The following is a 23,337-nucleotide window of genomic DNA, read 5'->3' on the forward strand; positions in this document are numbered from 1 at the left end:
AGATAAGTGTCCTGATTTCAAATTACAGCACAGATTTGTCTGCCCTCTATCCTTAGAACTGCTTCTTGCATCCCCAGAACTGTCAGCACAGACAGCAGTACCTAAGATAGTCTTCCACAACATTGACCTGAAGCTCAGAAGAAATGTCCCTGAAGACTCACCGCTGGCACGCCTTCCCCACAACATGCTCTCGGCACTGGCACGCTCCGGAGGGGCTGCTGCACGTGGGGGTGAGGGCACCACCAATGTCACATTTACAACCTGAAAGTCAGAGAACAGCAGCAGTTACCTGTCACACCACCTATTAGGGGTTGAACTGTGTCCCCGAAAATAGATACGTTCAAGGCCTACCCACTACCTGTGGATGTGACCTAATTTGGAAAAAGTATCTCTGCGGATATAATTAGTTAACATGAAGTCGCACTGGAGTAGGGTGGGCCCTAATCCAACATGATTGATGTCCTTATAAGAAGAGACAGATATAGACAGGCACAGAGGGAAGACGGCCACATGAAGACAGAGGCGGAGACTGGAGTGATGCTTCCATAAGCCAAGGAATGCCTGGGACTGCCAGAAGCTGGGAGGATCCTTCCCTAGAGTCTTCTCAGAGAGCACGGCCCTGCCAACACCCTGAATTCAGACTTCTAGCCCCCAGAACTGTGAGGGAACAAATGTCTGTGGTTTTCAGCCCCTCTCTCTGTGGTAACTTGATAGAGCAGCGATAAGACACTAAGACATAGTCACCATGCTGAATGCTCTCCCGCCTCCATGAGACATGACAACCAATAATCAATAATCCCAGTGAAGCAGCTGCCTTCTTTCCCCCGTTACATCTTATATCTAACAGAGGTCTGAAATATATAGGGATCTCCGAAACAAAAACAGTGCCCCTTCACAAGTCAGCTGGCCAGCTGAAGGCACGCTATTACAGCCAGCTGTCACCCTGGTGTCCAGTGGCAAGGTGACAGAGTCCTGGAGCTAAGCATGATTTAGAAACAAAGAGCTATTATAAATAACATGTGCCAATGAGCAGCTGTGCGAGAGATGAAACAGTAGAATTGTGGGGCAATTGTCTTGCAATTTCATTATTTAATTTTTTTTAACACAATATTATTTCTAAAAAAAATTTTAGGGAATTAACAGATGACCTCCCCTCCCAATTTACATTATTTAATATAAAATCAACAGTACGGTGGTAGAAAAAGAGGTCAAAGCAACCCATTTTCAATTTATTACTAGTTTCAACTAAATAATTAGCCAAATTCCCTGAACAGAAATTTTCAGTGCCTTCCGACCAGCAAGTCTACACAAAGATGGTGAACAAAGAAAAAAGTTCTTCTGGTAGTCTTTGTCCACCACTTTTGTTTTACCAACAGGACCCACTGGAGGTATTTACCTTGACACCCAAAGTAACTGCTGTTTTCTAAAGCAAAATATCCATCTTCGCACGTGTCACAGGAATCACCAGCGACGTGAGGTTTACAGTGACAGTCACCATCTCCCTACGGGACAAGCCAGGTGATAAAGTTTGATAAAATGACAGAATTCTCTAATCTCCAAGATTCAAAACTGGCTCATTGTGTAACATGAAGCAGTTGTAGCCAGGACCTTAAAACTTCAAAAAAGGTTATTATACATCCTGCAGTTACTGTTAGCTGCCGTTGAGTCAGCCCCCCACTCATGGGGATCCCTATGCAGAGCGGAATGAGACACTGCTGGTCCTGTGTCATCCCCATGATTGGTTCCCAATCAGATCGCTGTCATCCATAGCATCTTTACTGATTTTCAGAAGTAGATCACCAGGCCCTTCTTCCTAGTCTTAGTCTGAAAGCATCATTGAAACCAGTTCAGCATCATAGCAACACACCAGCCTCCAGTGACAGATGGGTGAGGTGGCTATGCATGAGGTACACTGGCTGTGAATTGAACCCAGGTCTCCCACACGGGAGGCAAGAATGCTACCACTGCACCCGCACCTTACAGCTAGAGAGGTACTAATAAGCTCCCACTGCAGCCCCGCAATCAACTGCTATGGCATTCTATTGTTATCATGTGAAAAATCATCCCACATTACCTGCCCACATTCTCCAATTCCACTCACTGCTCCCACCACGTTGCACTGGCATTCTGTGGAGATAACCAAGGGTTACACAAGGACAGTGCCCCCCTCTGGGAACGTTACCCACCTGCAATACAATAGGCACACACTTTCTAGCTTGCTTCAGCAGAATTACGGTTTGCACCACGGACGGCTAAAACTGGATTGTTTCTGGGGTTGGCAGAACAGACAGATCAATATTATCCACCCACTAAGGAGTAATTGTCGATTTATGGCCACTCCAAGATAAAAGTTGCAACATCATGAAATTCTGAGAGGGTTAGGACATCGCTGATACACTTACATGGCAATATACTCTACCTAAGACTATCCACTCAGCTTAGCACCTTTAACTTAGTGTCTTTAAGTTCTTACCCTGGCTTCAATCTAAACACAAAATTAAAATAAAACTAAACTAGGATTGGACTATAAAAACAAGCGGGCAAAAGCCATTTATCAAGTAGCCACCTTAGCAAACGACAAAATACATCTGGAAACAGGATATAAATCCCCTACTGAGATTTCTAAAAATGACATAAGTTCTGCCAAAAATGGGAAAAAACATCAAAAAATTACACAAAACTTCAGGAAAATGCAACTAATTAAATAAAATAACTCTTTTGTGGGTTTCGATACTGAGGGGGGAAAATGAAGAGGAAGCTGCAGTCACTCACGGTTAGAAGAAGCCTCACCTGAGCATCCACTGGGGTTTTCTATGGCCAGATTCCAATATAATGGTTTGCAGATGCTACAAGTAGGACCTTCAACATGAAGCTTGCATTGGCAATACCCCTTTGAAAGAAAATCAAACAGGTGACATCCTGGAATTGAGACATATTTTCAAACATGTTTTCTGAACAAAGGCTTGTCACAGAACTATATTTTGGCCATGAAAAGTAAATTAAATGTACCGGGGGAACGAAAGTACTGGACTGATTTCAAAGGCATGCTAATTCCTTTTTTCATTATCATTTACTTGTTACACACATAATTCATACTTGTGACAAAAACAAAATTAGAAAATACAGAAAAAGAAAAATTAAAAAGCACTCTTATTTATAACATGTCAGTGTCTGTCAGTATCGTTAATAAATGCAAAAATATGTGGACGCTTCACATCTTGAGAATCAGTAACGAACTAGGTTTATCTGGGAGTCCATAGTTGGTACAAACAGGTAACACGCTTGGCTGCTAACCAGAAGGTTGGAGGTTCAAGTCTACCCAAAGGCACATCGGAAGAAAGGTGTGACAATCTACTTCTGAAATATCAGCCATTGAAAACCCTGTGGAGCTCAGTTCTAATCTTACACACATGGGGTCGCCATGAGTCAGAGACAATTTAACAGCAACTTGTGGAGGGGTAGGGAGAGTGCTTTTACAATATGTAAGACTCACTGCCTGGCTTAATATGGTAAAGCTTCACAGCAGGCTGGTATAACTTCTCTCACCACTAACCCACCTGGTGCCTGGGATGTTCAACATCTCCAGGCTCTGAGGCCAAGAAAACAGATAATCTTTAAAATTCTTCGAAAATCATTCAAAATATCATAGTCTTGTGCTTGGAGTAACAGCAAATAAATTATACTTATTTTGTACACAGACAGCTTCATTTAATGTATTTTTGGCCTTTGATTTTCCTAATTTTATTAATTATATAGTTCAGACTTATGTGCTGGGTTCCCTGGTGGCAATGCCCTCAGACTAACCTACACTAAGAGTTGGACTCTGTTGTTCTTGTATAGTGTTGCTATGAGTCAGAATCGACTCAATAGCTAGCAACGGCTGTACGAGTTCTTGTTAGTTGCTGTCAGGTCAGCTCCAGCCCACTGGCAACCTTATGTATAACAGAGTGAAATGTTGCCCAGTCCTCTGCCATCTTCAGCACTGTTTGGACAATGTTCTGCTGTGATCCATAAGGCCTTCATTGGCTGATTTTGGCTGACTGTCTGGAAGCTCTATTGAAACCTGTCCACCATGGGTGACCCTACTGGTATTTGAAAATACCAGTGGCACAGCTTCCAGCATCATAGCAATATGCAAGCCACCACAGTATGACAAACTGACAGACAGACAGGACTAGGCTAGAATAAACGCTTAAATAAACTTTATTCTTTCACTTTTGGAAAAAAAAAAATCACAAGATTCCGTATGTACTTTGAAAATGAACACTTACCCTCTTTAAGCAATTGGGCTTCGGGTCTTATTTTAATTTAAGGAAGCTCCCAAATGTGCTAGTCTTTTCTAAGTATCAACCCAATAGTTAGAATTGCAACCCTTTTATAGTCGTCTACTTACCAAACTGGACTCAGTGGTGCCAGCGGCGTCACAGTCACTGCCGGAACCTGTATGGGATTTAGAAACAGTTTAAATGTCGGCAAGGAAGGGGTTGTTTGCTTGTCTCTTCTTTGTTTCTTTTCGCGTTTTGAGTTTTAAAAATCTTACTTGTTTTTAAAAATAGTACGTGTACATTTGTATTTTTAATAGATGAGTAGCAAGAACTTTGCAGGTAGTAATTCACGAAAAGGGACCCCAAATAACGTTCATAAACTTTAAACCAAAAATCACCTCTTTGGCCACTGAACAATTCTACTCTCTGCCTACCAACAGAAGTCCGCTTCTAAGTGAAGATGAAGGAAGACAGTAGAGAAAGTAGGTTCTAGAGTTTTGAACATCTTAATTTTGCCCAGAAGAGGGCAACATTATACCAAAAACCAAAAAAACCAAACCCACTGTGGTAGATTTCGACTCAGAGCGACCCTATAGGACAGAGTAGAACTGCCCCATAGAGTTTCCAAGGAGCACCTGGTAGATTCGAACTGACCTTCTGGTTAGCAGCCATAGCTCTTAACCACTGTGCCACCAGGGTTTCCATTGAACCAAGAGATATTTTCATTGTCCATTTAAAAAGTTACAGAATTTCTAAGTACATTTTTTCAGTTAATCCAGTTAATTTTAATAATCAAAACCCCCTTGGTCCCCACCTGTATTAAAATTATTTCTAAAATTAATTCGTTTTCCTGCCTTGGTAAAAATAGTATCACAAGCCTAATCTCTCTTCAATAACTGGGATCTTGCAATGTCACAGTATTACTATTATACAGCGTTAGAAATGAAAAAACGTTGGGTAAAACCTATTCTGAGCTTGGTTTTTCAAATCACCTAAATAAGTCCACAATATAATCCTGTTTTCTTACATTTTATTTCTTAGCCGTTTTGTCTTTGTCTCCTCTTTGTCTCTACTTGATGCATTTTTCTGTAATACTCAACAACGCCTTCCTGCTCTTTACGTCTTCCAGCCTGGCCTTGCCCCAAACTTCGCTTCCTCCCCGGGTCCCACAAATTTCACCTTTTAGGAGCCCTCATGGCACAGTGGTTAAGAGCTTGGCTGCCAACCAAAAGGTCAGCAGTTCGAATCCACCAGCCACTCAGCTTTCTACTCTGTCCTACACAGCTGCCATGAGTTGGAATTGACTCACTGGCAAAAGGTCTCTCTTTTTTTTTTTTGGTAGCACTTGCAAAACAAGAGCAGCCACTCAGCCTCTAGGTCCAGCAGCCACAGTACTTCCGTCCCCTCCTGATATCCTCAGAGGAGGTAAGCAGATCCACCCCAGGCATTCTCCATCCTACAGACCTTCGGGCCTTGCCAAAGGCCACCAGTCCCCTCTGGCTGCTGTCTACAATTTCCACCATCAAGAAAACTGGTCTCTTGAGGATTCTGGTTAGAAAGGTCCTGGGAAATCATGCTTGAGCCATGGCCCTGTTTCCAGAGGGCTCTGAACACTAGCCGGGAAGAACTATCGGGAGCAGGAAGGGGCACAGGGAAACCACGCACTCCGATGAGGAGAATGGGTCAGCTTCCACAAACAGCTCTTCCCAAGAGAAAAGAGTCCTCTGAAATCAGGGATCAGCAGCTGCACAAACGCAAGGGCACAGGGCAATTCTCTGTGCATCTAATCTGCTCGTCCCTCTGCCACAGAACACAGCAGACTCAATTTCTCACATTCATGGAGGAGCGAGCCCCGGTGGTAGCCTGTCACTGCATGCATGATGTGCATCTCCTTCTTGGCTCACTCTCTCCAAAATGAGTAGACTCTACTTCATCCCACTCCTCTTCCACAACTCCTGTGCTAACATGTAATGATACAGTCCCTTGAAGGCCCCTGGCAAGGAGAGAGGGGCAAGAATAAAACAAAGGTCCTGCTCAGACTGCCAGGAGGGGCCTGTCTGAATCCACTGCAGCAGATGATGGACAGCCAACATCAGCACCACAGGCTGGTAATAAGGGAGAAGGCAAGATGCCTTGGGGAGGGGGCAACGGATGCTCAGTTTAGCCAAAACGGGTCACCTTTGCCACACAGCTGTACCCAGAGAAAGTTTACATGAACCGAGAAACCCACATTTACAGCACATGGGAATTAAAAAAAAAAAAAAAATTTTTTTCTCAGTAGGGACAAATAAACGAGCCCTGATGGCACAGTGGTTAAAGTGATCAACTGCTAACCGAAAGGTCAGTGGTTCAAAACCACCAGTGGCTCTGACAGAGAAAGATGTGGCACTCTGCTTCCGTAGAGATTTACAGGCTTGGAAACCTTGTGGGGCTGCTATGAGTCAGAATCTACTCAATGGCAGTGAGTGAGAGAGACAAATAAGTTCTGGATTCCTTTAGGGACGTATCTCTGATATATTTGTTTTTGGTGGACTTGAATTAGGAGAAGACCCAGGCAGACCACGCAGAGTCACTTGCAGAGGATCTGAGGCTTCTTCTGGGAGGATGAGCACACATTTTAGACAGGAACCGGCCCTCCAGCATTCTGACAGCTTCCCTACCCTGGTAGTGAGGGAAATCATGGGCGTCTGAAAGGTATCTGTCACACAGCTGTCCTGTCACTCCCGGCCAGCAGTCACACTGCCCCACCACTGGGCTGCAGGGCGTCTGGTGGGAGCCAAGTGCTGAGCACCAGCAGACTGAGGAGGGAACTCAGCCAGCACAGGGCGATGGGAATGGAGACAGAAGAGGATTGTGGGTAAGAGCAGGCGTGGGGCATGGTGTTGGGAAGGCTCAAATGCAAGTTCCAGCTCTACCTATTACCTCTGGAACCTTAAATGAGTCAATTAACTGCTCTAAGCCTCAGTTTCCCCTTCTGTAAGTAGGAGTGATACCAGTGTCTACTTGATAAGATTGCTGTGAGGATAAATGAGATTATACTTGAAAGAGGTGGGGCCAATGCTCGTCACAGAATGAGCACTCAACAAATGCTAGTTTTTATTACTGTTGCTGTTATTATTATATTCAGCAAGATCGGCCTGAGTCCCGGGCCAGGGATGTTCCAGGGGTTTGGAGGATGCTCCTGGCTCACAGCAAGTGTTGCTCATGAGACGGGCTGAGGGAACAGTTGGCTAAGGGAGGTGGCTCATTAGAAAAACTCCACACCCCACTGGGGATCGAGTACAAACCATTCCAGTCCAGATGGGCTGACAACTGATTCCTTTTTCTCTGTCCATCTCTCTTCATATCTGTTTTCTCAAGGTCTAGTGAAGTTGAATCGCTGGGTGGTGCAAATGGTTAAGTGCCTGGCTACTAATCAAAAGGTTGATGGTTCAAGCCTTCCCAGAGGTCCCTCAAAGAAAGGTCTGGTGATCAGATTTCGAAAAGTTACAGCCATTGAAAACCCTATGAAGCACAGTTCTACTCTAACACATATGGGGTCACCATGAGCCAGAACCAACTAGATGGCAGCTGGTTTGTCTGTTTTTTAGTATAGTTGAATACTCAAGGAAAAAGTAATACAGTCAGGTTGAGGGTGGACAGGAAGAGCACCCCAGTTTCCTTTCCCCCACCTCAAGCTTTATCACCATCTTTGGCCACGTGGGTGAATAAGCAGATGTATGGATGGAAACAACAGATTCTAAGCACTCTCCTCTCTTCTCCCTTCCCACTGGCTCAGGTTCCTACCTGTCTCTATGTAGCTCAATTCCCATAGGGCTGGACTTACTCTGAGCCACTCCCACTTGCACCTCAACGGCCCTGTTCCCAGGGTGGTGCGAGCAGGGGAAATGGCTGGACTGATTTCCTGAGTTGGTTCACAACTTAAGAACTCAAAGGAAGTAGAAAGGCTGTCTCATTGAACCTTATCATTTACCTAGTAAAGCTCAGAAGTTAAGTGGCACTTTAATTAGACTGCAGCAAAGGGCTGTGGTCTCTGGAGTCACATACATCTGGACTCAAGTACCAGCCCCACCACTTAGCAGCTGTGTAATTGTGGGCAAGTTGCTCGGCTTCTTTAAGCCTCAGTTTCCTCTTTTGTAAACTGGAGCTGATGATGGTACCTACTAGATGGCATGGTTTGAGAATTACCTGTGATAAGACATGAAGAGGACTGAATGTGATGCTTGGCCTAGAGGAAGCGCTCAGAGAGTGTCCACTCTTACTAGCACTATGACTGTGATTACCCAAGTCCCCCCGGTGCTTGGAGAAGTGCTCTTGGCATTATCCCAGGCTGCATAAATGGGGATCTATGGATTAGTATTTCTGACTTCTGATTTAATATTCAGTGAATGCAGCAAAAAGTACAACTTGTTCACAAAGTTTCATAAAATTCCACACTAGCTGGGAAAGAAAAGCCTCAGAAGGTGAAGTGTCAATTCCAGGGATGTATTTGCAGGTGTCCTTCGGATCTCTACCTGCTCCCATAGCTAGGGCTTGGAGCACTGAGCCCTGGGCCTGAGATCAGGTACTTCTTTATTCTCTTTAACAGCACTTGGCCCAGCCCCAGGGCCAAGTGATAACAATAATAGTAGTGTTTGCCTGACTTGTCATTGGAATCATAAAATAACAGATCCTGCAGATGACGGGAGGGAACTTAGTGAGTTTTCTCATTTACAAATTACCTGGAATTCCAATGGGCTATGTGACTTGTTCAGAGAGACACACTTAGTTAGTGGCAGACCCAGGGAATCTACCACCATTCCACCCCCCATGTGATATCCATCCTCCAGCAGATGTTTATTGAAGGCCTCCTGTGTTCACAGCACTGTGGCTACGTGTTACGTGGAGATAAATATGAAAAATGCATATTCCCTGACCTTGAGGAGTTATATATCCAGAAGAGGGGCTAGAGGATTACTTCTGTATTATGAAGCCCCCTGACCCCCAAGGAACTAAAATTAGAGAGATTAAGAACCATGTCTAACATGGCTCAGTGAGCTCTCGGCAGACTACAGAACAAGACTCAGTTCTACTTCTTCTGGTCAGAGTTCTCTCACGGCCCTTGTTCCCACCAGGCCTGTCTGCCGAGATAAAGTCCATGCCTAAAAAGCAGATTTCTGAGGAAATATTCTTGGACTCTTTCTGCCCTAAAGGACACTGAATACAGAGAGGAAAGCATGGCCACTCACGAAGGCAGTCGGGATAGCCATAGAAGCCCAGGGCACACTGGCTGCAGCTCCGTCCGGCGTAGTGGGGGTGACAGCGACACTGGCCCTGAGGGCTGCAGGCATTGTCCAGGGAGCCTCGGGGGTCACAATTACACTCTGGAGGTGAAAACAAAGGTCCGGCCTTAAAACATGCACATTTTCGGAAAACTGTGAATTACTCAATCTGGCATCACACTCCTATTTCAATCCAACTATCAGTGAAAGCTGCCAGATCCCAACCCAAACCCCAACACTGGCTGCCCTCTTCTCACCCCTGGAAATACTATAAGGCTTTAAAAAGTTTTTAATTCTGCTCTTTGTTTTGGTCCAGGTCCTTTGGAGTTTCTGGTGTATTTTACGCCTTTCCATCGACTCATCAGTGTCTCTAGTTTAAGATGCTTTTATTCCCAAGGAGTACAGAAAGCAATGATAATAAAGGTCTATGGGAAGAGAGAGCTTGTCTGTTGTGTTCCCCAACGTCTTCCAGCGTCAAGCACAGCCCATGTTGTTGTTGCTGTTAGTTGACATTGAATCAATTTCAACTTACGGTGACCCCATGTGTTTCAGACTATGCTCCACGGGGTTTTCTTGGCTGTAATCTTAATGGAAGCAGATCACCAGGCCTTTTCTTCTAAAGTACCTCTGGGTGTGTTAGAACCGTCAACCTTTAGGTTAACAGTGGTGCATAAACCTTTTGTGCAACCTAGGGAACTGGTCCAGGGTACATGCTGAATAATATCTGTTGGATGAAAGAAGGAGCATTTACTGAAAGCCTCCTACGGGTCCAACCCTCTGTAGGGAGTTGATAAAAAGCATCTCATTAAATCTGGCCACATCACTATGAGACAGGTATTACTGAGAATAATATCACCCTCTTTTCCTTCGGTAAGTAGGGTCCTAGAGTGAGCTATCCAGACAATATGCAAATCACAAGTAAACAGAGCTCCTTATTGTTTAAGGAGTGTTTTTATCATCCATGATTCCAAACCTTTTTCTTCTGCTGGAAAGCCAGACTGGCCCCTTCTTTAGTCAAAGCCATCAGTCAGTTCCACAATACTTACCACAGTCTATTTCTCTGTTCACTGGGCATAAGGTAAATTAAATCTACAGAAAATTCTAAGCCTCCTTCTAACCAGTAACCTCAATGTTCTGCTACATAAAAACTGAATTATAGAATGAAGGGCCAGTCCGAGGCGGAATAGTACGGGACTGCTCTTCAGGCAGTTCCCCCTGCAGCCCTATGGCATTTATTACCCCCTTGGACAGGCTTGGAAGACTCTCAGGGACACCAAGGTGAGAAACCTTTCCAGCACCATGCCCATCAGTCCAGGGAATCTGTCCTCTTCCCTTGGCTGGTTTGTCTGACCCATGAGAACATGCAAACAGGCAGACGAAGGTTAATCTGTCAATGGCAATATATTCATAGGAGTTTGCTAAGGAACAATCTGTCCCTACAACCCACAGATTACACCAAACCCTAATGGGGAAAATTCTGGGTCATGGGTCAGATCAGTGCAGTTGAGGTTTGGGACAGCATGTTCTTCCCATAAACCACTGCTGTCGATTCGATTCTGACTCATAGCAACACTATAGGACAGAGCAGAACTGCCCCATAGGGTTTCCAAGGAGCACCTGGTAGATTCGAACTGTCGACCTTTTGCTTAACAGCCAAAACTCCTAGTCATCACGCCACCAGGGTTTCCTTGAAAACCTTACGGAGCACAGCTCTACTCTGACACACACGGGGTCTCCATGAGTTGGAATCGACAGATAGATGGCAACTGGTTTTTTGTTTTGTTTCCCACTTGTCCCTCAGCACCACCCAAAAGAGGTTGTTGAGGGAAAGAGAAAGCACTGGGGGAGGCAGAGGGGATTCAAGCAGAGGCAAGCAGTTCACCCCAAGCCCTGCCTTAGTGTACCTTATGAACGAATGCACACTAGCCACAGAGAAGCCTGTCTCTGCCTGAGAACTGTTTCCTGAGGTCGGCGCTGGTGGCGCGAGCGGTGCACCGCAGTTGGTTGTTTCTGATTTGAACCACTGGGCACCAGGAGGGTTTGGGATGACCCAACATTCCGTCAGTGAGGGTCTCCCTTCCCTCTGCACACCTTTTTCTAACAGCTTCCGTGATCTTTTTTAAAGGAGTTTATTATTTGGCCCGTTAAATTGTAGAATCAAATGAACATGGTCCAAAATGCTACATCAGAGAAAAAAAAAAAATATTCTAGCCAAAAAAAGTTCTTTGCTCTTTGGGAGTTTTAAAACCCTTCCACATGCCCCGCCAGCTGCAGCCCTGGCTTCATGTTTCACATCCAGTTACTTTAATGTACTCCAGACTTTCCTAAGAACAACGCTGTATTCTTCTCATTTTGATTTTGACTCACTTAAGTGCCCTTTGGTTTTCTTTCTTATAGGTGCAAACCAAATCATAGATAGAAGACCAGATTGGAGAACCGTCTATATGTATTTAAATTTCACATGTATGTGTAAGTTTGCTTCCACTCTTTATCTTCAACCACTGAATACACGAGGCTAACTTGGTTATTTGAAGGCTTAACTCTTCCCTTATACTCTCCTTTCCCCCTTTCTCTTCCTCCTCCCCTCTTTCCTCTGTTCCCTCTCCCCATTCCTGCCTTTTTCTCCTTCTTTGTTAGCCTCTTCTTCCTCTTCCTCTTTTTCTTCCTCTCTCTCTTCTCACTGCCCGTCCTTTCCTGATGCACTTTGCTACCCAAGCAACTAGCTAGCATTTAGAACAGAGGATAAAACCAGTTGCCACTGAGTCAATTCCAACTTATATCAACCCCATACATGCTAGACTAGACCTGTGCTCCATATGGTTTTCCATGACTGATTTTTCAAAAGTAGATCTCCAGGCCTTTCTTCTGAGGCACCTTGAACCTCCAACCTTTCAGTTAGCAGCTGAGCTTTCTAACCATTTGTACCATCCAGGAACTCCAATGGGGGTGGAATTAGAGCACAACCTTTACCTGACCCCCTTCATGCCTCACAGTGTGGCCTCTCCCCACACTTAAGCCATGACTACGAACCACAGACTCCAGCAGAGGCTGACCACAAACATTCACCCATGGGAGCCTGTAGAGAGTCTGCTGGTTTCCTTCCACTCCTCTCTCAAGTGGCTGTCAGCAATCTTGCCACTTACATGCTGCCTTGTTCCTGGTGTTTGGCCACGTGAGGTCAGTTGGCTTTGTTAGACCTTTGGAAGCAGAGGAATGAATGAGGGAAATCTAATATACCAAAAATATAAATGAGAAGGTGCATCCTTATTTTTTTAAATCTTGACTCTACTAATTGGGGATACTGCATATCTCAAACACTGTAGCTGATTAAAGTGCTCTTCCTATCAACCGTCATCTTCTTATGAAGAAAAATGCAACAGTTAAACCTCAATGGTTTTCCGAATCTCTCAAAGGATTATTGTATTTTTATGCAAATAACGTATATGCTATATGTTTTTTGCCAACTATGCCTCTCCCCGACCCCAGGTATTTTTGCAAGTGCGCAGTGCTAATTTTTTTTACAGCAACATGTAAAAAAATTAGCATAGAACTCTTCCAAGATACCTCTGGGAGGTGTGGGGGAGGTCGCAGTTGCAAAAAAAAAAAAAAAAAAAAAGTGCATGTTATTTGCATAAAAATATGGTAGTCATTTTGGGAAGCTTAGTGTTCTCAGAGAGCTGAGTATTTTACTGACACCCCACTTTGCCCCCCACTTTGTGGTTATGGCACCCTGATTTTGCCAGGGGGGAAGTGCTCTTCCCCCTTCGTCCATCCACACTGTTCAGACATGAGAACCCCATTCCCAGTTCCATGGATAGGGAGAGACTTAGGCTTGGCCAATCAAAGCAGTGACTCCCATCACCACAGTGAATGGTTCAGGAATGGACAGGTAATCCAATCAGAGCCAGACTTGCTCAGAGGAAAACAAACTTCCCCTAGGCTTGAACCTGGAAGGATGTATGCCCAGAGCTGCTGGTTGCCACCCTGTCACCACACGAAGCCTAAGAACAAAACCAACACAGAGAATAGTAGAGCCTAAAGACAGAAAAAAACAGACCCTGCCAACATCTTTTGTGCCTCTAGATAAAGCTGTTCCTGAAGCCAAATCTACCTGGGCTTTTCAATTATAGATGATAAATTTCTTTTGCTGTAAAGTAGTTTAGGTCAAATTTTTGGTTACATAAAACTGTAAAGAGCCTTAACCGTCTCTTTTATCACCAAAACGATTAAATGGTTTAAATTTAACCATTAAAAATAGTCCAAAACACTAAACCCACTGCTATCAAGTCAATTCCAACTCATAGAGACCCTACAGGGCAGAACAGAACTGTCCCCACAGGGTTTCCAAGGCTGTAATCTTTACAGAAGCAGACTGCCACATCTTTCTCCCATGGAGCAGCTGGTGGGTTTGAACTACCGACCTTGAAGTTAGCAGATGAGTGTTTTAACCACTGTACCACCAGGCCTCCTTTTTAAAATAGTATTCTTGCTAAAAGGTATTATATACTTCCCCACCTTCTTAAACAGGTATATCAGACATAATTTAACCATCTCTCGACAACCCAGAACCATTATAATGCTTGTTCACTTGTTCTGATACCGGTGCCCTCAGTACCGCCGGATTTGGTAGGATTACGTGCCCTTTGTTAAATGGCCACAGATTACTGAACTTCCTAAATTTCACATGTGCTTTCTGTTTCCTCCCTTGCTGTTCTGTCCCCCACTCCTAATTGTTTCTAATTTTCCACGAATTTGGCTTGGAAAAAAAGTAACCAAACTTAGTACAATTATTTAAGAAATTAAAAAAAGGAGGCTAAGAGAGGGCTTGTGGCATTCTCTTAGCAGTGAAATGCGTGGATTTTCATGTGCATCTCTTGGGGTGTAGGTTTTGACTTTACAGAGGCAACAGGGAGTTGGGGGATCTTACTGCTTGGTTTTTACACTTGCTCCATATACCAGAGGTTGCCAAATAACCAAACGCCAGCTAAATGGAACAATACTCTGCTTACATTAAAAGAATTACAGCGATTTTTTTTTTTTAAAGAGGAAAACATGGTCACGGTTTTGGGTTTATTATAGAAGTCTATGTTCTAATAGGGTATTTAAAAATGACCAATGCTCCTAGAAGCAGATCCCAATCATGGAGTCCCTTTAAGGAAGCCGTGGTAAGTTAAGCCACACAGAGCTGCAACGATGTGTTCTACAACAAGTGTATTGAAGAAACACAACTGCTGTGTGAACTAACTCCCATGGCTCCTTTCAACTTTATTCAGTGGGGGAGACTGTCCCCCTGCACCTGGATGAAAATGCTAGGCAAGTCAGGACTTTTCAGCATACTCTTAGGTAACGGAGCAGCCTTTAAGTTGATACCTAGTTTAAGCTTAAATGTTCCTTCCCCAGCTCAGACCTAATTCAGGCCAAAAGCCTACAGCAGGAGGGGTAGGTGGTGGGGATGGTGGTGGTGGTGATGGTGGTCGTAGCACTAGAGAAAGTGGTGGTGGTGGTAGAGAAGGTGATGGCGGTAATGGTGTGGTGGTAGTAGAGAAGGTGGTGGTGGTGGTAGAGAAGGTGATGGTGGTGATGGTGATGGTGGTAGTAGAGAAGGTGGCGATGGTGGTGGTGGTGGTAATGGTGGTGGTGGTAATGGTGGTGGTGTTGGTAGAGAAGGTGGTGGTGGTAGTGGTAATGGTGGTGGTGGTGGTAGAGAAGGTGATGGTGGTGGTGGTGGTGGTAATGGTGGTGGTGGTGGTAGAGAAGGTGATGGTGGTGGTGGTGGTGGTAATGGTGGTGGTGGTGGTAGAGAAGGTGATGGTGGTGGTGGTGGTGGTAATGGTGGTGGTGGTGGTGGTGGTAGTAGAGAAGGTGGTGGTGGTGGTGGTAGAGAAGGTGATGGTGGTGGTGGTAGTAGAGAAGGTGGCGATGGTGGTGGTGGTGGTGGTAATGGTGGTGGTGTTGGTAGAGAAGGTGGTGGTGGTGGTGGTAATGGTGGTGGTGGTGGTAGAGAAGGTGATGGTGGTGGTGGTGGTGGTAATGGTGGTGGTGGTGGTAGAGAAGGTGATGGTGGTGGTGGTGGTGGTAATGGTGGTGGTGGTGGTAGAGAAGGTGATGGTGGTGGTGGTGGTAATGGTGGTGGTGGTGGTGGTAGTAGAGAAGGTGATGGTGGTGGTGGTGGTGGTAATGGTGGTGGTGGTGGTAGAGAAGGTGATGGTGGTGGTGGTGGTGGTAATGGTGGTGGTGGTGGTAGAGAAGGTGATGGTGGTGGTGGTGGTAATGGTGGTGGTGGTGGTGGTGGTAGTAGAGAAGGTGGTGGTGGTGGTGGTAGAGAAGGTGATGGTGGTGATGGTGGTGGTGGTAGTAGAGAAGGTGGCGATGGTGGTGGTGGTGGTGGTAATGGTGGTGGTGTTGGTAGAGAAGGTGGTGGTGGTGGTGGTAATGGTGGTGGTGGTGGTAGAGAAGGTGATGGTGGTGGTGGTGGTGGTAATGGTGGTGGTGGTAATGATGGTGGTGTTGGTAGAGAAGGTGGTGGTGGTGGTGGTGGTAATGGTGGTGGTGTTGGTAGAGAAGGTAGTGGTGGTAGTGGTGGCGACGTGGGGTTGGGCATTCTTTCTCAACTGCTGGCTTCAAATTCACATCTGCCCCTGAGTCTGGGAGTAGGGGAAAAAGAGGTAACAGGAATGGGTTATTCTTCATGGACCGCAGTGAGTGACTCCACTGTCCCTGGGCCTGGCAGAGGCCTGACGGTCTGAAGCTGACTCATTTTCCAAGGGTACTTTCCAGGTTCTCTCAGGGGTTTCCTGCTAGGCATCTCTATCCTGCCATTCCCTTGACCCCAGGTGATGGATGCCTCTTTATTCTCATTACTTGTGACTCCTTCCTCAGCCCACAACTTCCTCAGCCGCTGGGAATCTGGACAGAAGCTTCAGCTTCTTTGCATGAGGTCTCCTGGTGCCTCTAGGCAGAATCGCTGGACAGGATCCAAGACACCCCACCTAGACTGTCCCACATGTGGCCATAGGAAACACCCACACGCCCCGACCCCACACACTCTGTCAGTACAGGCCGTTCCCAGCACAGCCATATTCTCCCTGCTCTGCCCTCAGCAGGAATCTTCCCATCTCAGCCTCTGGATTTTCCTAGCTGAAGTCTGGCCCCAGGCATACCTGCCTCTCTTGAAGCATCCCATGAAAGCCCCCCTCATTAGGTTTGAGGTGAGGGGGTTAGCACTCACCTTCCCTCTTGGGGATAACTAAGAGGTTCACAGCACAGTTTTCTTCAGAGATATCCACTGGCCCACGTCCTCTCTCCTCTACTCTCCTAACCTTTCTATATCCCTTTGAGTGTGAGACACTAGAGTATTGTAAACAGGTCTCCAGACATTTCTTTGAGAATTTGCATATGGTGACACGGCCTTGGAATTTTTGTATCTATCGTATCTTGGGACCAACACTTCAATTTTAACATCTTCAAAAAGAGGGATGTGGCGGGGGGGAAAAAAAAAGTGGGGGGGGGGAGGGGTTAAAATATTTTCCTTGTATTTGCTTTCAAATTCAAGGAAATTTTTCTTTGATATTCATATCAAGAACATCAGATGATTCTCATCTGAAAGAGTTATTCTAATTAAAATGATTATCACACATATTTGCAAATTCCCAATTATCTCATTTTCCCCCACAAAGGTCAATGTATTTATTAAATTAATCAAATCCAAATATTTTTTTAAAAACTAATTTTATCTGCCCCTTACACTTCTATGTAGCTTGTGGATAAGATCAGACTGGAGTTTCCAGGCTTTTGAGTCAGTGACGAAGAGATGATAAGCCAAAAAAACAAACCCATTGCTGCTGAGGCGATTCCGACTCATAGCGACCCTATAACACAGAGTAGAACTACCGCATAGGATTTCTAAGGCTGTTAAACTTTATGGAAGTAGGCTGCTAATCTTTCTCCCGCAGAGAGTGGTTTCGAGCTGCCGACCTTGCAGTAAGACATCAAAATTTATACTCTCCTTTTTCTGTACTGAGTTTAAAGCAGAAGAGTAAAAATAAGTCAATGGGTTAAAGATCAAACAGAGCATGCTATGAGTCAGAATCGACTCAATGGCAACTGGTTTTTTGTTGTTTTTTTTTTTTTTTCAGGTACTCCTCACAGATAATGTGTAAAAGATAAGGCAGAATGGTTTCTTGCCCCTCGAACAAGTTTGGTAAGGAATTATCCACTGTATTCTGACACAGGAATAGCTTCATGGTGGGATGGATTCATCAAACTATTGCTGTAATTTATTGAGCAAGAGCTTCCAGCTGAAAGAGAGATAGCAAATTCACACAGATGCTCCATGACCACAGCTGTAACTATTTGAGCGTCTGAGGCCACAGGACCAAGAAGCAGAGTAAAAGTGACGAACTATCAAAAGCACAAACAAAATCCTCCAGAGTTCTTTCACACTGCAGCTTTCAAACTTTTTTAGTTAACAATGACAGTAAAAAATACATTTTACATTGCAACCCAAGAAACACACAGATTAGTAGATAATAGGTATAAACATAGACATTTATAAAGACATGTATAAGTAGAAACAAGAATTGTATACGACATTTCTTACCGTTACTATTTGTGATTCATTCTAATAATTTCTAATCTATTCTATTTCACTTTCACATTGGTCTGTTCTTGTTAGGTGCCGTCGAGTCCATCCCAACTCATAGCAACCCAATGTACAACACAACAAAACACTGCCCAGTCCTGCATCATCCTCATAAATGTTGCTATGTTTGAGGCCACTGTTGCGGCCACTGTGTTAATCCATCTCGTTGAGCTCTTCCTCTTTTTCGCTGACCCTGTACTCTGCCAAGCATGATGTCCTTCTTCTGGAAATGGCCCCTCCTGATAGCATGTCCAAAGTATGTGAGATGAAGTTTGGCCATCCTTGCTTCTAAGGAGCATTCTGGCTGTGCTTCTTTCAAGACAGGCTTGTTTATTTTTCTGACAGCCTGTGGTATATTCAATATTCTTGGCCAACACCATAATTCAAAGGTGTCAATTCTTCTTCGGTCTTCCTTATTCACAGTCCAGCTTTCACATGCATATGAGGCAATTGAAAATACCCTGGCCTGGGTCAGGCGCATTTTAGTCCTTAAAGTGACATCTTTGTGTTTTAACACTTTAAAGAGGTCTTTTGCAGCAGATTTGCCCAATCCAATGCTTTGTTTGATAACTTGGCTGCTACTTCATGGTCACTGATTGTAGATCCAAGTAAAACAAAATCCTTGACAACTTCAATCTTTTCTCTGTTTATCGTGATGTTACTTTTTGTTCCAACTGTGAAAATTTTTGTTTTCTTTATGTTGAGGTGCAATCCATACTGCAGGCTGTGGTCTCTGATCTTCATCAATAAGTGCTCCAAGACCTCTTTGCTTTCAGCAAGCAAGCTTGTGTCATCTGTGTAACACAGGTTGTTAATGAGTCTTCCTCCAATCCTGATGCCCCATTCTTCTTCGTATAGTCCAGCTTCTTCGATTATTTGCTCAGCATACGGATCGAATAAGTATGGTGAAATGATAAAACCCTGACACACATTTTTCCTAACTTTAAACCACACGGTATCCCCCTGTTCTGTTTGAACGACTGCCTCATGCTCTATGTCCAGGTTCCTCATGAGCACAATTAAGTGTTCTGGAGTTCCCATTCTTCGCAGTGTTATCCATAATTTGTTATGATCCGCACAGTCAAATGCCTTTGCATAGTCAGTGACACACAGGTAAACATCTTTCCGGTATTCTCTGCTTTCAGCCAGGGTCCATCTGACATCAGCAATGATATCCCTGGTTCCATGTCCTCTTCTGCATCCAGGTTGAATTTCTGGCAGTTCCCTCTAAATGTACTGCTGCAGCTGATTTTGAATGATTTTCAGCAAAATTTTACTTGTGTGTGATATTAATGACACTGTTCGATAATTTCCGCATTCGGTTGGATCACCTTTCTTTGGAATATGCATAAATATGGATCTCTTCCGGTCAGTTGGTCAGATAACTGTCTTCCAAATTTCTTTGCATGGACAAGTGAGCACTTCCAGCACTGGATTTGTTTGTTGAAACATCTCAATTGGTATTCTGTCAATTCCTTAAGCCTTGTTTTTCGTCAATGCCTCCAGTGCAGCTTGGACCTCTTTCTTCAGTATTATCAGTTCCTGATCATATGGTACCTGCTGAAATGGCTGAATGTCTTTTGTAGGTACCTAAATAACTACCATTACTAATACTCTTTGTTTTTTCATGTGAGTTCAGATTACTTTCTGGTATCATTTGCTTTCAGCCTGAAGAACTTCTTTTTTCCTGTATATGGGTCACACTTTCCTATTCCTTTTCATGTCTCATTCTTTTTAATTGAAATCTGGACATTTTACATAATACACTGCAGCAACTCTGGCATCTGATAACCCCCTTCTGGGGTTGTTATTATTTATTTGGTAATTTATTTGTGTAGTGACTTGGGTGAACTAATTCTGTAAATCCTATTTCCCCTGCAATGTTCAGCCTCTGATGTTCCTGCTCATATTTTTCCACTTGTTTTTATCTTTTACCCTGGCTATTTCAGAATCACCCCTGGGTCAGGATAAGACACTTATTGATGGAAGATTGTACTTAAGCCTCCTTGGCCAGTGAGATTTTTACCCTTTACCACTTGATGTGTGTGTGGCTTAGAGACTGTCATCAAAATTCAAAAAGTTTACTTTTTTTGGCCCATGTGCAGGCAGGCCCTACTAGCTTGGATTATCCTTCTCCAATCACTGCTGAAAGGATACAGCCTTGGACATGTGTACAGTTTTCTATATGTTTATGTTAGAACATAACCATCTCCTGTACCGATGTTTTCACAGAAAATGCATTAGAAATTCCAACTTCTGATACTGTATTTCTCTTATTACAGTCAAGGTAGAGAGAGAAAAGATACCCCCTTCCTTTCCTTACTCCCCACCTGGCAAGTAGCCAAATCTCTGGGTAGAGACTTATGAGAATTTCTATGGCTTCTGAGGGGCTAAGGCTGAGAAATGGGAGCAGAGGAGAGAGGTCCATGAACAGGGCATGCCAGGGAGTCAGACAAAAGGAAGGATTTGGCATTCAGACATCTAAGCAAACAGGGAGATGAACTGGGATTGGGTTATAGGTTTGTAAAGTGAGGTAGAAGAAAGTATGGGGCAGAAGAATAAGGATAAAACAACAGTAGCTAAGGTAGAAGCAAGTGCTTGCTAGGCTCTAAGAGCTTTACGTGTCAGTACATATGTGACCTTCAAAACAGTGTTCTGAGGTGAGTACTTTTATTATATCCCTGTTTAACAGAGAAGAAAACTGAGGAGCAGAAGGGTTAAATAATTGCCCAGGTTAATAGCCTGCACGGCCCTTGCTCTTCACTTCCTTGTCATCCACCTAAAAGAAGGGCTTTTCCTGCTCCCATCCCACACTCACAGTTCCTTAATGTGGCTGATCTTGCAGATGGGATTGCCCAATACCTCTCCTAAACTCCTCCTGTGTACAGAGGCTGGAAAGACATAAACAACACTTCACAGATTGGAACTTGGCTCTGTATGCCAACTCGGTTTTGCAAATTGTTGTTAGCAAGTAAGGAGGAGGTGCCTCCTTGCTCCTTGCTGACCATTTCTGCAGCTGCACCCTGTCTCTAGCTTCCTGGGTGCCCAGAGATGGGCATGGAGGCAGCAGCAGGTCTTCCTGTCCTTGGGCTACAGCCACAGCAGTCTGGTCTGACAACATCACAGTTCTATTGAAGGCCTCCTTGGAAGCCAGCCTAGAGCCTGCTGGCTCCAGCCCTTAACAACTTACACCTAATTACCTATAGTAAGTCCCTTTCTGTTTATAATATTGGGGGGTGTTTATTTGCTACACTGAGCCCTGACTAATAAACATCTCTTCCTCTTCCCCCTCCTCTCCCTACCACATTAGCAGCTGAGGAAAGAAAAAGGGCAGACAATGGGGAGGAGGCAGGGAGAGAACTTGGGAAAATTCCTTCATTTCTTCATTCGCCCAACATTTACTGTACATCTATTATGCTCTAGGGACTGGGCCAGACACCTCCTCCTCACCTCCCTCCCTTCACTTCAGGGGCTCATATTAGGACGGGTCACAAAGCAGACAGAGAGGCTTCGTGTCTCTGTGGATTTGAATATGCTGTTCCCTCCTCCAGGATGCTCTGCTCCTTCCCATGTCTACACAGCAGGCTCCTAAAGTGTTCAGATACCAGCTCCTCTCCAAGCCAGGACTGGAACATGGAAAGCTGAGCTAGAGCTCATGAGCATAACTACCAGGGAGGAAGAAGGGTAGGAATGGAAGGTAAAGGAAGCTAGGAGGACAGCTACACATAACACACGTACATAAGCTAAGAGCTCATTATTAAACTGAAGGTCACACAGCTCTGCCTCTTCGGTTCCTCAGGAGGAAATCTGTCTTGGAGGAATAATTATCAGGATGCTATGTTTTGCCTGGGGTATTGGGGGTTCAGTGGTAGAGTTCTTGGTTTCCATGCGGGAGACCTGGGTTTGATTCCCAACCAGTGCACCTCATGTGCAGCCACCACCCATCTGTTAGTGGAGGCTTGCATGTGCCTATGACGCTAAGCAGGTTTCAGCAGAGCTTCCAGACTAAGACAGACTAAGAAGAAAGGTCTGGCAACCTATTTCTGAAAATCAGTCAATGAAATCCCTATGATCACAACGGTTCAATCCGCAACCCACTGTGGGAATGGTGCAGGACAGGACAACATTTCATTGCTGTGCGTGGGGTTACCATGAGCAGACTCAATGGCAGCTAACAACAATGCTTTGCCCACTTACCTTGGCATACAGGGAATGAGTAGAAACCTAAACGACAGGTATCACATCGAGGGCCCTCCACCCCAGGGCGGCAGAGACACCTTCCATGGGCATCACATATTTCAGGGAGAACACCGTCCAAGTCACATTCACACTCTGCGAAGGAGAAGAGACTTTCAGAGATTTCTGCTCCTTACTCCTTTGTGATCTCTCCCTTCCCCCAGGGAACTAGGAGACATAGACTAGGAATTATTTCTGGCTTACAAACATTCTTCACCCAAAACACTGTATCTTAAAAGGAAATCAAACAAATATTCAGAAAAGGTCAGAGACACTATTAAGAAACATCTAGGGGCGAGTGTTTGTTTGCAAAACAGTTATAACCTTTCAACATCTACCCCTATAAAAACATTTCTTTTCCCCAATCTGAGCCATATACAGAAAAATTTATATTAGAGCCCCATCTAATGAGTTAGATTCATTCATCTAATGAAGCTGATTCCCATCTAATTTTTAATTAAACTTATTTCCACCTTCTATTTTCTAGAAGAAAAGAAACTAAATTCAGCCCTACCACATGCCAGGCATGGTGCTTAGGGCATCACTCAGATTATCTCAGTTCAACCTCCAGGCACACGGCCTTTCCAGAAGCCAGGCAGCTTCCAATCCCTCGAACAAGTGCTCTCCCACCCGAGGACCTTTGCCCAGGCCATTCTCTCTTCTGGAATGCCCTCCCTGGTCCTTGGCACAGCATGCGCTTTCTCGTCCTCGAGGACTCAGTTCAGACGTCAACTCCTCAGGAACATCTTTTCGGACCAATCTATATAAACAGACCTACCCCCACCCCCTATTCTCTATCTCAGTTGCATTTGTGCTTCTGAAGTGATTTTTCAAATCACTTATTTGCTTATTTATGTGTACTGATGTTCTGACTCCCCACTGCAGTAGATTAAATGTGCTCTCACACATTCCCTGCCACTCCTGTCACCCAGAG

General features: G+C 44.6%; 1 protein-coding gene across 1 annotated transcript in view; it reads right to left on the reverse strand.

Moving 5' to 3' along the window:
- LOC111749627 (laminin subunit alpha-3-like) overlaps positions 1-22,931 on the reverse strand; it is a 30,241-nt gene extending 7,310 nt beyond the window's left edge. The window contains exons 1-8 of the mRNA XM_023544154.2: positions 22,918-22,931; positions 22,365-22,516; positions 9,494-9,628; positions 4,394-4,440; positions 2,791-2,890; positions 2,075-2,127; positions 1,397-1,502; positions 162-261 (exon numbers count right to left, since the gene is read on the reverse strand). Of these exons, the coding sequence (XP_023399922.2) occupies positions 162-261; positions 1,397-1,502; positions 2,075-2,127; positions 2,791-2,890; positions 4,394-4,440; positions 9,494-9,628; positions 22,365-22,516; positions 22,918-22,931 (707 nt within the window). The remainder of the gene's footprint in view (positions 1-161; positions 262-1,396; positions 1,503-2,074; positions 2,128-2,790; positions 2,891-4,393; positions 4,441-9,493; positions 9,629-22,364; positions 22,517-22,917) is intronic.
- Positions 22,932-23,337: the final 406 nt, after the last annotated feature.

Source organism: Loxodonta africana, chromosome 11, assembly GCF_030014295.1.
Source record: "Loxodonta africana isolate mLoxAfr1 chromosome 11, mLoxAfr1.hap2, whole genome shotgun sequence".
In the NCBI taxonomy this organism is placed as follows: Eukaryota; Metazoa; Chordata; class Mammalia; order Proboscidea; family Elephantidae; genus Loxodonta; species Loxodonta africana.